Here is a 15,262-nt window from a genome sequence, read left to right on the forward strand (position 1 = left end):
TAAACAAACAAATAAGTGGAAAAGGAAATAACAGGAATCTAAAAGCCAGTTAAATAAGGAACATGATCTAAAGCTAAATTGAGGTTTAAGCTGACAAACTGCTTAAAGATCTAGACATATGGCAATAGAAATATATATTTGGGGTGATATGCTTATTTAGCTGGGTGTGGAGGTGCACACTTGTAATCCCAGTACATGGGACACTGAGACCGGAGGATCCGGGTTTGCCACCAGCCTCAGCTACTTATTGAGGCCCTCTGCAACTTAGTGAGAACCTGTTTTAAAATAAAGCATAAAATACAGGCTTAGAGCTTGGAAGTAAAGTTTAATCCCCAGTACCACAAATAAAATAAAATAGATTAAAATAAAAATAAAAAGACCCTCTTTTAAATTAAAAATAAAATAAGGCTTAGGGTATAGCTTGGAAGTAGAATATCTCTGGGTTCAATTCCTAGTACCTTCTCCACAATACACCCCCCAAAAAATAAGATCTATGGATCTATGGTCACACTAACCATTAGAAGCTTTTTTTTTTTTTTTTGTACTGGGGATTGAACCTAGGGGCATTCTACCTCTGAGGTATCACTAGACTTTTTATTTATTTATTTATTTTTGGGTATGGGGATAGAACCCAGGGGCATTTGACCTCCGAGCTACAGTCCCTGCCCTATTTTTTATTCTTTATTTTGAAACCAGCTTTCACTGAGTTGCAGAGGCCTCACTAAGTATCTGAGGCTGTCTGTGAACCGCGATCCTCCGGTCACAGCCTCCCGAATGCTGGGATGACAAACGTGCGCCACCACGCCCGGCTGACTTTTTAATTTTGAAACAGGGTCTTACTAAATTGCTGAGCTTGGTCTTGAACCTGTGATCTTCCTGCTTCAGCCCCCCAACTACTGGGCTTACAAGCATGTGCCACCATGCCTACACAGAAGCCACTTGGAGTAGTTCTATGTTGTATGATCTATATTGTAGAAGTAATAAACTAAAAACCACTGAGGAAGTAAAGGAAAATATGGAGTACTTGCCTAGCTGTGATTTAGGCCTGTGTGGATGTCCTTTCGTAGGCAACGTCATATTCTATTCTGATGGAATCTCAACAGAAAAATCTTGGTGGTATGTGTATGTATCCCAACATCCCTGGTCAGAAGTAAAGATTAGAGGATGGTGAGTGACAAGAAGTTAGTTTACATCTGGAGGGAGTGGCTCTGCTTCTGGGAAGGTAGGAGTGGTTCTCAGATGTTATATCTCAAAGAAGTCCCTTTGACCTGATAGCATCACTCTGCAAAACAGCATCAATGTGGGAAGAAGACGGTAGATACATTACACCCACACGAAGAAATGCAGGCAATGAGGTTGACATGAAATGTCAACCACATAAAAATGACAGTCGTAGTTATGTAACACAATTTTGAGAATATTAATAATGCTGTATCACTTTATTATTTTGTGGTTTAGAGTATTCTTCTCTGAGCTATACTCCCAGCCTTAATTTTTTTTTTTTTTAAATTTTGAAACAGGGTCTAAGTTGCTGAGGCTGGCCTCAAACCTATGATCCTCTTGTCTCAGCCTCCTAAGAATTGAGATGACTTATCTCAAACTCCCAGTATTAGATTACAGGTATATGGCACCACACATGGCTTGTTTCTTATCTTGGTATTTTAGTCTAGGTTGTGCTTTCCAGGAAGCAGATGCTGATATAAAATTAAAAATGCAAGAGAGATTCACTTGAGTAACAAGTGTGAAAGGAAAAAAGGATTGAGTGGGGAGAGCTGCTACTTTGTGATGCAGATTTGACAAAGTCTCTGCCAGCTCAACAGAAGGATCTGAAGCAAAGTCTGCCCCTTAAAGAAGTCTGGTGCAGGCAAAAACATCTGTCGCCTTGTACCACTGGCTTGCTCAATCAGTGGCCAGGGGCCATCCTGCAAATAGCATCACCTGAGACTCTGGCAAAGCTAACAGCTGGAAGATGCTACCTATTCAAGTTCCTTTAAACCGGGAAGAATGAGTTATCTTGAAAGGAAATCTAGACACGCTTATCTTCTTCAGGACTACAGAGACCGTTAGTAAATTTTGGGTGATTGTGTTTAGAGAACAAGTAATAAAAACCAGAACAAAGAGATGTTAGTCAAGTGCACTAAAATTCTACAATTCTACTTGAGGTCGCTTATAATGGTGTACCACCATCCGTTTCTTCCGTACCTGGAGACATCACTCATAATGATCAAGGGTTGAAAATATTATTGGATATTGTTTCAGACCTCTAAAGTGGCAAATAATATTGTCACCTCCATTTCATCCCAAAGAAGTTGCTCCCAGGAGGACAAGTCAGTGCCTCTGCTGGTGATGGCCCATTATATGTCACCCTGGCTTAGTTGAAGTGGTGCTCAGAACAGCTCTTTTGGGGACAATGGGAACAAACATTATTTTATAAATAGAAGAGGTGTCATTGTGATGCATCACTGTCTTTCTATGTTTCCTGCACAAGTTTCAGAGTAGTGGTAACCAGGAAGGGGAAAGAAACAAGGCCCCATTTCTTTTTTGTGGATTATAACATAGTGTTTACTATCATGGAGGCTCTGGTGTCTATCATCATATATTCTTGAACATCTCTGTGCCTGAGGTTTTTCATTTGTTAACAATGGGCGTGGTGGCGCACACTTGTAATCCCCACGCTTGGGAGGCTGAGACAGGAGGATCGCACAGGTTCAAAGCCAGCCTCAGCAGCTAAGTGAGTCTCTCAGCAACTTAGTGAGACGCTCTTTCCAAATAAAGTATGAAATAGGTCTGGGAGTATAGCCTGGAGGTAGAAAAGCCCCTGGGTTCCATCCCCAGTACCACAAATTAAATTAATAAATAAATAAAAACAAGGACTACAATCATGCTTACATCATGGAGTTGTGGTGAGGATCAGTAACACATGCATAGTCCCTGGGGTAAGAAGAGCCCAATAGTTGGATTGTCTTGTAGAGCTCTGTCTCCTCTCTGTTTTACTCCTCCTCCTCATTAAAATGTTTTTCTAGCCAGGCTTGGTGGTGCACGCCTGTAATCCCAGTATGTGGGAAGCTGAGACAGAAGGAACAGCAACTGAGCAAGGCCCTCAGCAACTTAGGGAGACCCTGTTTCAAAATAAAAAGGAGCTGGGGATGTAGCCTAGAGGTAAAAAGATTTTCTGTTGAATTTTGTCACTTGCCCTGCTAGATTAGCAAGATGGTCAAAGAATTTTGAACATTTACCCTCTCATGAGGGATGAGGGTAAAGTTAAAAGAATCTCTTACTCTTACAGAACTCAGTATGGCAGAGCTCTTGTTTTCAATGTTATGTTCTCAGTGCTATAATGGAAGTAAAAAAAAAAGGTTTCTTCTCTCAGAAGAGAAACAAATGAACATAAAAATGATTAATGAAAATGAAAACATAGGCACATAGAAAATTCAATTGTAGATTGACTTTATCAACCAATAATGATGTAGTAATGTAATTTTATTTTGCTAACACTGGCTGTTAATTACTCAAAGGCAATTTCCTTGGGGTGATATTGTGAGGGTGAGTATGGATACCAATAATACCAATAAAATAGCATATGTTTATTGCTTTATAATTGAAAACAAATTACATTAGCTCAGAAGAAAGCAAATTTAAATATGATATCATTGATTTTTATTATTGTTAGTCTAGTAATGCTCTTGACTATGGGGCAGGTCAAGATGGCAGAATAAGAGAGCTGATGAATATATTTTGGGAAAAAACTAACAGGAAAATTTAGTGGTTTTTTTTGTGGTACTGAGGACAGAACCCAGAGGCATTCTACCTCTGAGTTATACACCCCTAATTTTATTTACTATTATTATTATTATTTTGAAACAGGGTCTCACTAAGTTGCAGAGGGCCTCAAGAGCTTGCTGAGGCTGGCTGTGAACCTGTGATCCTTGTCTCAGCCGTCCACATACTGGGATTACAGGCATGTACCAACCCAGTCTGCTGGCTTAAACTCTTTTTTTTTTTTTTTTTTTTTTGTGGTACTGGGGGTGGAACTCAGGGGAATTTGGAGTGAGCCCCAGCCCTATTTTTTAAAATTCTTTATTTTGAAACAGGGTCTCGCTGAGTTGCAAAGGGCCTAAGTAGCTAAGGCTGTCCTCAGCCGGTGATCCTCCTGTCTCAGCCTACCAACTGCTGGGATTACAAGCATGAGCCACATGCCCGGCTTGATTTAAACATATTACATGATGGTCTTTCAAGGAGTTCCATCTTTTTTGCTTCTTGCTATTTTAACCAGCTTGTCAGGCTCATATAGTGCCTTTCTTTCCATAAATCTCCTCTGCAAATTCATGAGGGAAATAAAGTGAGTGGAGCTCCATACACCCCTCTTTTCTCCTTTGTGGGCTCCACTCTAAGATCATTTCATTTAGAGTGAAAGGGTTTTACTAGGGTTAGGCCACTTATGGGATCATAGTTTTTCAAGGTTCAAAAAGCAGGTCTTTGGGTTCAGAGGTTTTTTTTTTTTTTTTTTTTGTGGTGCTGGGAATTGAACCAGGGATATTCTAATTCTGAGCTACACCCCAGCCCTATTTTTTATTCTTTATCTTGAAACAGGGTCTCACTAAGTTATAGAGGGCCTCATTAAGTAGCTAAGGCTGGCCACAAACCGGATCCTCTTGTCTCAGCCTCCAAAGTACTGGTGAAACGGGGGTTTCTTGAGAGAAAACCCGGCGAGTTCTTGTCTCTCTATGGTGAGTGAAGAATGACACCCACAGACCTCAGGAAGGGGAGTAAAAGGTTTATTGGAAGCAGCAGGGAATGGGGCAAGGGTGGCTGAACACCCCCAAAGGGGCTGGAACTCTGGGTCCAGCAGCTGCCTTCAGGACAATACTTGAGAGTAGCCCAAGCCGAATTGAGGTGTCGCCTGAGCCAAGTGCCCATTCAGTTGCAAACTACTTTCTCCCAGAATCCACGGGATCTGCCAGAAAAGAGGTACAGGTCACCCCTAGGGGCCTGGCCAGCCATGATGTCCAGCAGAGGCCTTCAGGTCACTACTCGAGAGTCGCCTGAGCCACGTGCCCTCAGATGCACTCTGCCTTCTCTCAGGGCCAACAGGACCTGCGAGAGAGAACAGCTCCCCAAAAGGGGAGGGGGTCCTGAGTGGGAAAGTCCCCCCTTTGCCATCCGACTGGCCAAGGCCTGACCGCTTGTAAGTCCGTTTTTGGTTAGGGTGACTTTTGGGATTCCAAGGAGAATTTGCATAGGGTATTTGCAAGAACTTTGAAGGGTCTCCTTTCATTCAGTAGGAGTGTCCGACTTGCTCTGTGCTGGCTCCTGGGTTTTTGATTAGTAAACAGATGGCTTTGTGAAGCTCTGGCCTTCTTATCTCTGAGCCTTTGGAGTTTCAGGCATTTGTCCCCCTTAGGAAACTCAGGAAATTAACTTTTTTCTACCAAGGCCTTTTCCCTATCTGCCTATTTCCTTTCTATCTCCTCACTGGGATTACAAACTTGTGCCACCACGCCCAGTTTCAAAGGTGCTTTTTGCTGCCCCATCATACCCTTCTACTACCTGTTAGAGAAACAGGCCTGGAATCAAAGTACATGATAGTGAACTTTAAATCTGGACCTTTAATCCCTGTGAAAGTGGGCCATGAGTCTGGACTCTTAATCATGACTACCCTGTTTTGTCCCCATGTCTCTTTACATGTGTGTACAACTCTTACACAGTGAACCTAACACACACTATGGATTTGAGGTGATAAGGGTATGACAATGCAGGTTCATCAGCTTAACAACAGCCCCAGTTAAGTGAGTGGGGAAGCTGATACTGTTGGGGTGAGTCTTCAGCTCAGGAACTCAGGGTCTGCAGGGTCCTTGGCTAAACATGATGGAAAAGAATTTCAGCACGTGCCAGTTAGAGACATAGACAGAGGTTTATTTGGGGAAAAAGGGAGGAAATACACATTCAAGAGAGAATGTGGGCCCCTCAAGATGAGGAAGGCATTTTAGGGAGTTCAGGGTTCTCTTCTTATAGGGGACTTTCATGAGGGGTGGGCTAGAGACGGTATACTAGGATGAGCTAAGTCCGGTAGTCCCAAGGCGGTTTATGGTGGGCAGGTGGTCTGGTCAACCTTAGGGTGGATGATCTTGGGTTGATTGGGGTCCTCATTAGTTGATTGACGGATAAGCTGGGATATCCTAAATTATAGGTTTTCTCAGAAATATTGTTAACTCTAGGATCTACAGGTTTCCCAAGAATTTATGGTAGAGTCAGGCCTGGGAAAGTGAACTGGTTTGTGGACTAGAGGCTGAAGCACTTCAGCCTCTTATATTATATTCTTATATTCTATATGCTCTCTATATTTTATTCTTATATTATATTCTTATATTAAAGTTATATTTTTACTTTTCCTTCCTGTCTGTCTCCTTTCTACCTACTTATTTCTTCTATCCTATATCAATAGGCAGGGCTCTGGGTGGGGTATGCACGTGTGGGACCAGGGGAGCATATGTGATACCCCTCTACCATCCTAATTCTGCTGCAAGCCTAATGCTGCTTTATAAAGAATCTCTTTTTTTAAAAAAAAAAATCCCTTAACCTCAACTAAGATGCTTTTGAATGAGCATCTTAGGAATGTCCCGGAGATGGGAGCTGGATCTCCTAGGCTGCCTGAGTATTTAGAGGAAGTGTTGGGTAAATGGGCGACCTGTCCTCAGGTGTTCAAGGAATGCGACCCTTCTTTCCCCGACCTCCCTTTTGGTGCCAGGTGATGGTCAACTCGCTGGTTCCTGCGGGAAACCAGCACACCCAGGGGGGGGAAACAACCAACGACACAGACTGTTTTTTTCCGCACCCTTTGTCCCCGCCCACTCGCCGCCAGCTGACTGCCTGGACCGCTCTCCCACGCAGGGACTCGCCTTAGTCTCTGTCTCCTCCCAGTCCGCAGCGCTCCGGCCGAGCCCCGGCGCGGATGGGCGGCGGGAAGAGCCAGCGAGCATGCGCGGGCCCGCGGAGCATGCGCAGAAGCGCGCGCGGCGCCCCGGCGCCTCCCCAGCGAGCCGCGCGCGACGCCGAGGTCTCCGCGCAGGCTGCGGGAGCGACAGGAAGTGAGGCGGCCGCGCCGGGCCAGCGCGGCGGCAGAACGCCAGGCGGAAGGGGCGCTGCGGCAGCGACGTCGCCGACCCGGGAGGCCGAGGGAGCTGAGCGCCCAGGGGACGTGCCCGCTCCGAAGCCGGGTCCCGGGCCGGGCAGGATGGATCACCACCAGCTGGGGACTGGCCGCTACCAGGTGGTGAGTTCCCGGCCTCGGGCGGCCGCCCCGCGCCCTTCCGGCTGCTTAGGATGACCGCGGCCCCGCCGGCCGGGCTCCTTCCCTCACGCCCCTCTGCTGGGGTCTCGGTGAGACTCTCCAGTGCCTCCCCTCCCGCCCCAGGTTTCCTCCTCGTCCCCCCCGCCCGCGCCCCGTGTCCCCCAAGAGACGGCCTCCCTTCAGATACCTTAACACTTACTTGTCTTATTTCTCACTTTTCTCATCCTCTTAATTACCCGACTCGATCACGCCTGGGACATTCCAGTCGATTTTCTCCCTGGAAACCGGGCCGAGTTCACCTACCTGTCCGGGAGGTGGTTGCCGTCACAAACCCGGCGGCTGGGGGGAGGTGTGAGGTGCACCCGGGGTGGGATGAGGACCCGGCGGAACTGTGGCCCGGGGATGGTGCAACTCCAGGGAAGAGCTGTTGTGCCGATCCTGCCACTGCTCCGGTTCACCTTGGCATTTTGTCCTTTTCCCATTATGTTAGTATTAAAAGTGATTGTATTATTATTTTCTTCTACCTTTACATCTTTGAGGGGGAGAGTGGGGAACAGAAGCAGATTTTATTTATTTATTTTGCTGAAAATTTAAAGAAGTTTATTAAAAGATAGAAATACAGAGGATAGGTACAGCTCCATACCAGACTGGCATGGAGGGGTGACTCGAATGAATACACCCCAGAAGCAGATTTAATTTGAAAAAAATTCTCTTGTTCGAAAAATTAGTTTTCATGTAATACAAGGTTTTCCAGCTTAACCATATGTTATATGTTATATATATGTTATATGCGATTATATGTTTATATTAGTGAAATGTGTTACTTAGTGTTTTCTTTGTTAATTTTTCTACTCTATTTTTTTTCCTTTTGTGTATTTGATTCTGGTGGTGTCATTGGAGATTTCGATTTTAAATCTTACTTAAAAATGGACTCAGCAATAGTTGATGGTTCTGTTTTATAAACTTTTTTTGTGTGTGTGTATGTGTGGTACTGAGGGTGGAACCCAGAGGCTTTCTACCTCCGGGCTATACTCCCAGCCCTATTTTATATTTTATTTTGAAACAGGGTCTCACCAAGTTGCTGAAAGCCTCACTAAGTAGCTGAGGCTGGCTTCGAACCTGCGCGATCCTCCTTGTCTCAGACTCCCAAGCGCGGGGATTACAAGTGTGTGCCACCATGCCCTGCTAGCCATAAACTTTGAAATGATGATTTAGTTAAGCTTATTTACTGAGAGGAGAAAGGCATAATACATATTGCTGATGGCGCAGTTTATAAGATTTTACAAATGTAGATACATTTCATCTTTAAAATCTGTTTTCCTATGTGTTGTGAACTAAGAATTTCTATTAGTAAGTGCATTTTGACACATGAAAGATACTAAAAGATGAGGTTTCTATGTATGTCATTTTTGTTTTTCTATAAGAGCTCATCATGCTTCTACTTTCACCTGGTTTATATCTTGTAAAACCTCCAAATGATTCATATTATAAAATTTCTGAAATTTATCAGTATTTTCAGAATCCCTTGAGAAATACTGTTGCTGGTATAGAAAGGCATTTTTCAACTTGTAAAGGTATACACTTTTGGTTGTTTTACTACATTTAAAGGCCTACTTAAGTTTTGTAAACATTAGCAAAAATAAAACAGATATTAAATTATATGAGCAGTGGTACTCGTTTCATTTTTCTAATTTTTCCTGTTCCTGTTTATTTCTTTAATGAGCTAATTTGAATTCTTTCTCTTTGGGTGCATTTACTTATTGGAATCAAATGTGTTCTCATGAACAAGTCACTAAAAATGTTTGTAGCTGCATTTTAAATAATTTATCATATTGTCACACATACTTGCTTTCAATAGTTGAGACTTAACATTCTCAAAATTCCTGCTACCAAAATGTTGAAATTTGTTCTTTCAGTCTTAAGATATTATCTATAACTCTTCAAAATAAGTGGACAATATCATCCCCTCTCTCCCCCCTAGTATTGGGGACTGAATCCAGGAGCAATTTACCACAGATTGACATCCTTGGCCCTTTTTATTTTCATTTAAAAATTTTGAGGTAATGTTTTGCTAAGTTGCCCAGGCTAACCTCAGACTTGTGTGTGGCCTTTCTGCCTCAGCCTCCTGTACGCAGTTTATAATATCTTTTTTTTTTTTTTTTTTGAGCCCACAGGCATTCTGCCCTATTTTTTATTTTATTTTGAAACAGGGTCTAAGTTACTGAGTGCCTCACTAAGTAGCTGAGGCTGCCTGTGAACCACCATCCTCCGGTTTCAGCCTCCCAAATGCTGGGATTAAAAGTGTTTGCCACCACACCCGGCTTATAATATCATTTTTATTGCCTGTTTTTCAGACTGAAGTTGGGTCATATGTAGACTTTGAATAGGTGGAAGTATTCTTTGAGAGCTAAGGGCAAAAATCATTCCAGTCGGGCGTGTTGGTGCACACTCGTAATCCCTGTGCTTGGGAGGCAGAGAAAGGAGGATTATTGCGCAGGTTCGAAGTCAGCTGCACTGGCTTAAGAGACCCTGTTTCCAAATTTTTTTTTAAATGAATAAAAATAGGTCTGGGAGTGTAGCCCAGAGGTAGAAGGGTTTCCAGGAACCCCAGTACCACCCCCCCAAAATATATATATATATATATCATTCTAAAGATACTTCTTTCTTTAGGTAGGATATCAGTTTGTTTCCTATGTCAGGCAAAGTATTAGAGAATTTTAGCGCATTTTAAAGTTGGATTTTAATTCCTGTTACTGTGTAATTACATAGTAATTTCAAATGTCCAGAATAACTCTTTGTTTTGTTGAGAATGGCCCAAATAACAATAATAATATAATAAGCTATATGCCACAAGTATCTGAATTTACGTTTTTGGTTTTTGGTTTTTTTTTTTTTTGGGTACTCAAGACTGAACTCAGAGACATTGTATCCTGGAGCCATCCCCCTCACCAGCCCTTTTAATTTTTTATTTTGAAATGTCTTGCTAAATTACTGAGGCTGACCTTGAACCTGCAATCTTCTTGTCTCAGCCTCCCAAAACTGGAATTACAGACATGTACCACTGCAAGTGGCTTACATATAAGTTATTAGTAGACTTTGTAGCTAGATATCAATCTGTAACTCTGGTTTATTAATGAACACAAGTATTTTGTGGCCACTTCAGCTCAGCTTCTTTTTTTGGGGGGGGTGAACTCTGGAATGATTGATGAACTTGCACAATAAACAGCTTTGGTCATTGATTGTTAAGAGATGACTAAATCAGGAGATAGGTAAATATATTTCGGGGTGAAGTGTTATCCCATATTAATTTATTACATATTTAAAGAGTTAGAATTTACGTCAAGTGTAGTGGTACGTGCCTGTAATCTCCATATGTGGAAGGTTAAAATAGGAATCTAGCCAGCCTCAGCAATTTAGTGGAACTTATAGCAACTTAGTGAGACTGTATTTGAAAATAAAAAATGAAAGGAACAGGGGTATATGTATCAGAGATAGAATACCTGTGGGTTCAGTCCCCAGTACTGGGCACCGGGATTGGGGAAGAGTTAAAATACAGCTGCATATACTGGCGAGTTAGCAATGATGCCCAGGATCATCAGAATCATTTTTTATCATTAACCAGTGGATAAACTTTGTCTGGAACTAAACTTTATCTGCTTTTTCTATGATCTCTTTTCCTTCCATTGTTAAAAGGATCCAAATTTGGATTCAGATTTGGATAACAAGATAGAACTATAAAAAGTCTTGATTATTAATTTTCTAATAAAAAAATCAGGCACGATAGGTAGTTCCATTGTGTAATGGCAAATTTAGGTTTGTTTGATAGGAAAAGAGCAATCTTGCCAGCCTATTAAGTGGTTAACTTGGCTTGCAGCTGTTAGGCCACATTCTAACTTTGATGTTCTGTATTTTAAAGGCTCATGTACCTGCACCAAGCTGACTACTAAGATTTAAAAGGTATTGTGTGCACAAGTTAAATTGGCAGTGTTCGTTGTAGCAGTATTTTCCCAAACTGTATTCCAGACTGACGATAATAGGTATTCTTAGATGACTTATAACATATACTAGCATATTAAAACGAGAAGCATGATGGCTCATGCCTGTAATTCCAGTACTTCAGAAGCTGAGACAGGAGGATCACAGGTTTGAAGCTAGCATCAGCAACTTTGTGAGGCTTTCACCAACTTAGCAAGACTCTTGTTTCCAAATAAAAAAATAAAATAGGGCTGGGGGTGAAGCTCAGAGGTAGAATGCCCCTGGGTTCAATACCCAGCATCACAAAAAGAAAACCAAACCAACACACACACACACACACACACAGAGAGAGAGAGCTATGGTCAATTCTGTAGTAAAGAAAATGATTTGGATTTGTTTACCCTAGCTCTTTCTAATTTTTGACCATAGATTCTAATTTTTTTAAATTTAAGATTACATTAACATTTAAAAAATGTTAGTGTTCTATGAAACAAAGTATTTTTACTGTGTAGAGTACTTTACTCTTGTTTGTAGAAAATTAAAGTTGGCCTAGATAAACTATGAAGGAGGCTTTATAATTAATGGTTAAATAGGTTTGAGGGCTGGGGTGTAACGCAGTGGTAGAGCACTTGGGTAGCATGCAATGAGATCCTGGGTTTCATCCCTAGTACTACAAAAACAGGTTTTAAAAGTCATCTAGGCTTATGTTTAAGTTGTGTTGTATGAATTTTGGGGATGATGCCTTAGTTGTTTCATATCTTGAATAGTTTCCTCCTATTAATACCACCTCATTACGATTATTAAAAGTAAATAAATACTGTAATGTATGTTAAACATACAGAGATTGGTACATAATAAGCAAGTGCCCCATTTACAAGCTAATATCTGTTAATATTTCATGGTTGCTGGCAGAAAGCAGGGCACTCCCAAGTCAGACACAATACCACTACTCATGGCACACCAATTAGCATATTTGAGTAGGTTTTCCTTGTTACCAAGTCCCAGGAGGGTATTGGGTATTCAGATGGACACAAGCAGTGGGTGTGCTTCACAGTTGAGGAACTCACCAGGTTCAACACTTTAAAAAGCTACAGACATAGCAAACAGCAGAAGGGCTAGGTCACCACTCTTTGGGAGGCCAGTTACATGCTGTGGTTGCCTTGATCTCTTTTGTTGCCTTCAGAGCTTTTTACAAGAAACAGTTCAATATCAGGAAACGGAAAACCCAGCAGATGACACACTCAGCAAGAACGTGTGGAGACTGTCAGGCCTGTGGCATACTGTCTCACCTCTAAGACATGCTCTCTGTAAAATAACGTATGGTGATTTTTAGGTGCAGTCACTTGCTTTCTTTTTCTATTTTAAAGAAGTAGTACAGTCTTCTACTTTACATTGCTTTCTGATTATCACCGTATTTTCTTGACCAGCCTGATGCTTTTGATCTCCTTTTAGTTTTTTAGAATTTACTAATATACATATCCAGCTTAGATTCTTACCACACTTCTTTTACATAAGCAACCTTGACTGTGTTGCATAATCTTTCAATTCTTGTCTTGAGTTCTCTATTATATTGACACTGTGAACTTTTTCCTTGAAATTTCTTCCCAACTCATTTCTACTTTCTCCCTCTCTCCTTCCCTCCCTCCCTATACCTCCGAGCTACACCCTTAGCTCTATTTTTTTTATTCTTTATTTTCAAACAGAATCTCACTTAGTTGCAGAGGGCCTCACTAAGTAGCGGAGGCTGTCCTGAAATGTTGATCCTCCTGTCTCAGCCTCCTAAATGCTGGGATTACAGTTGTGCGCCACCACGCCTGGTTCTACTTCTCTTGATGGCTCTGACTTTTCTTTTCCTAATGATCTTTTGTACTTACTGTATATTCCTTAAATGTTGATGCTTTCCATGCCATGAAATAACTACTTACTATTTTCTAGCATCTGGCCATTTGGTCAGATGTAGTACAATGTATTGCATTGTTTACATTGCATGAGTCACATTTGTAGACTAAATTTAGTTTTCTTTGTTTTGCTCAAAACCCTTCACTGGCCTCTTATTGGATCTCCTCCCCACATTTAATAATATTTATTAAAACTTCAAATAAATAGAAAAGTTGAAAGAATTGTGAAGTTGTTTCTTTATACCATACACAGATTTTAGGGTTTACAGTTGTTCATAGTTTATTATATTTGTGTTTTTGTATCTCTGTCACTGTCTTTTATTTTTTGATATTTTAAAAGTAAGCTGTTTGCGGTGATACCTGTAATTCCAGTACTTGGGAGGCTGAGACTGGAGGATTGCAGGTTCAAGGACAGTCTCAGCAACTTAGGAAGACACAGCCACCTAGCAAGACCCCATTTCAAAACAAAAAGTCAAAAGGGCTGAGAATGTGTGTCAGAGACACAGTGTCCCTGGGTTCAAGCCCCAATACCACCAAAAAAAAAAGTTCAGATATTAGTGTACTTCCCTTCAAATCACATGGTTATTATTAAACCTGGAGTTTAATATTGTTCATAATTCTTTTTTATGGGTAAAATATACAAAGCTTCCATGGCCTCTTGGATAATCTTTGATGAATGCAAATACCTGTGCGTCCCCAGTCTACTTTGGAAATATAGACCAGGGATCAACAAACTACAGTCTAATTCTTGTTTTTGCAAATAAAGTTTTATTGGAATACAGCCAGTTGATTTACAATGGCAGAATTGAGTATTTGAGGCAGAACCAAAAAACCTGAAATACTTTGTCTTCGTTGATTTGGACTGTCATAACAAAGTACCATAGGTGAGTGGTTTAAACAACAGGAATTTATTTCTCACATCTTTGGAGGCTTGGAAATTCAGTATCAAGGGGCTGGCTGATTTGTTTCTCCAATAAGAGCTCTCCTTCTGGCTTGTTGATAGTCAAACTTTCTTCTTGTGTCTTCATTTGGTGGAAAGAGAAAGTTCTGATCGCTTGTCTTCTTATAAAGACAGTCCCATCATGAGCTCGTATAAACCTGCTCACCTCCCTAAAGGCCTCATCTCCAAATAGTCACTTTGAGGGTTAGTGCTTCAACATATGAATTTTGAGGAGACATAATCATTCAGTCTATACCATTGCTCTTTAAAGGAAACGGTTACGTACCTGATACTGAATATTACTATTACCCTAAAAAGTTCCCCTATGACCTTTACCCAGCAATTCCTACCCTCCTCCCCAGGGGACTTCTGATTTTTTTTCACTTCAAATTAGTTTTGTCAATTCTAGAGTCATATAGTATGTAGTCTACAAAACTTCTTTCACTCAGCATGAAGTTTTTGGGTTGAGCTGTGTATCAATAACTCATCTCTTTTTATTATTGAATAATTTTTCATTGCTTGACTATATATGAATATAATGCAATTTGTTTATTACTCTATTAATAGTTATTTGGGTTATTTCCAGTTTGGAACTATTAGAATTAAAGATGTTATGAATATTTTTATGCACATCTTTTTGTGGACATATGTTTTTATTTCTCTTGGATACAATTACTGGATAATAGGATAGGTGTATATTTAATTATATAAGAAACTACCAAGCCCTGCATGGTGGCACATGCTTATAATCCCAGCCTTTGGGAGGCTGAGACAAGAGGATTTGCAGTTCAGGGCTAGCCTCAGCTACTTAGTGAGGCTCTTTGCAACTCAGTGAGATCCTGTTTCAAAATAAAGAATAAAAAATAGGGCTAGGGGTGTAGCTTGGAAGTAGAATGTCCCTGGGTTCCATTTCCAGTACCACAAAAAAGAAAAAAAGAAATGACCACTTTTCTAGTTGTAGTTTATATTTCTATCAACAATAAATGAAAGTTTTGATTTCTTTACAACTTTACTAAAATTTTTTATTTTGGTGTTGTCAGTTCTTTTTAATTTTATCCATTCTGGCAGGCTTATTGCATTTTTGAAGTTAAAAGTTCCTATTGCGTAGCATATAGCTTCCTTGAGTGGGCCTTCCATACCTGTACTGTGTCATATTTAAAT

At 41.0% G+C, this 15,262-nt stretch overlaps 1 protein-coding gene across 1 annotated transcript in view; it reads left to right on the top strand.

The window, feature by feature from the left end:
• Window positions 1–6,949: 6,949 nt before the first annotated feature.
• The window catches only part of NDFIP2 (Nedd4 family interacting protein 2), a gene marked incomplete at both ends in the record, with an annotated part of 58,186 nt that continues 49,873 nt past the window's right edge, over window positions 6,950–15,262 (top strand). The window contains one exon of the mRNA XM_080690360.1: window positions 6,950–7,270. Coding sequence (XP_080546486.1) covers window positions 6,950–7,270 — 321 coding nt within the window. The remainder of the gene's footprint in view (window positions 7,271–15,262) is intronic.

Source organism: Muscardinus avellanarius (assembly GCF_963383645.1).
Source record: "Muscardinus avellanarius genome assembly, chromosome: 2".
Classification (NCBI taxonomy): Eukaryota; Metazoa; Chordata; class Mammalia; order Rodentia; family Gliridae; genus Muscardinus; species Muscardinus avellanarius.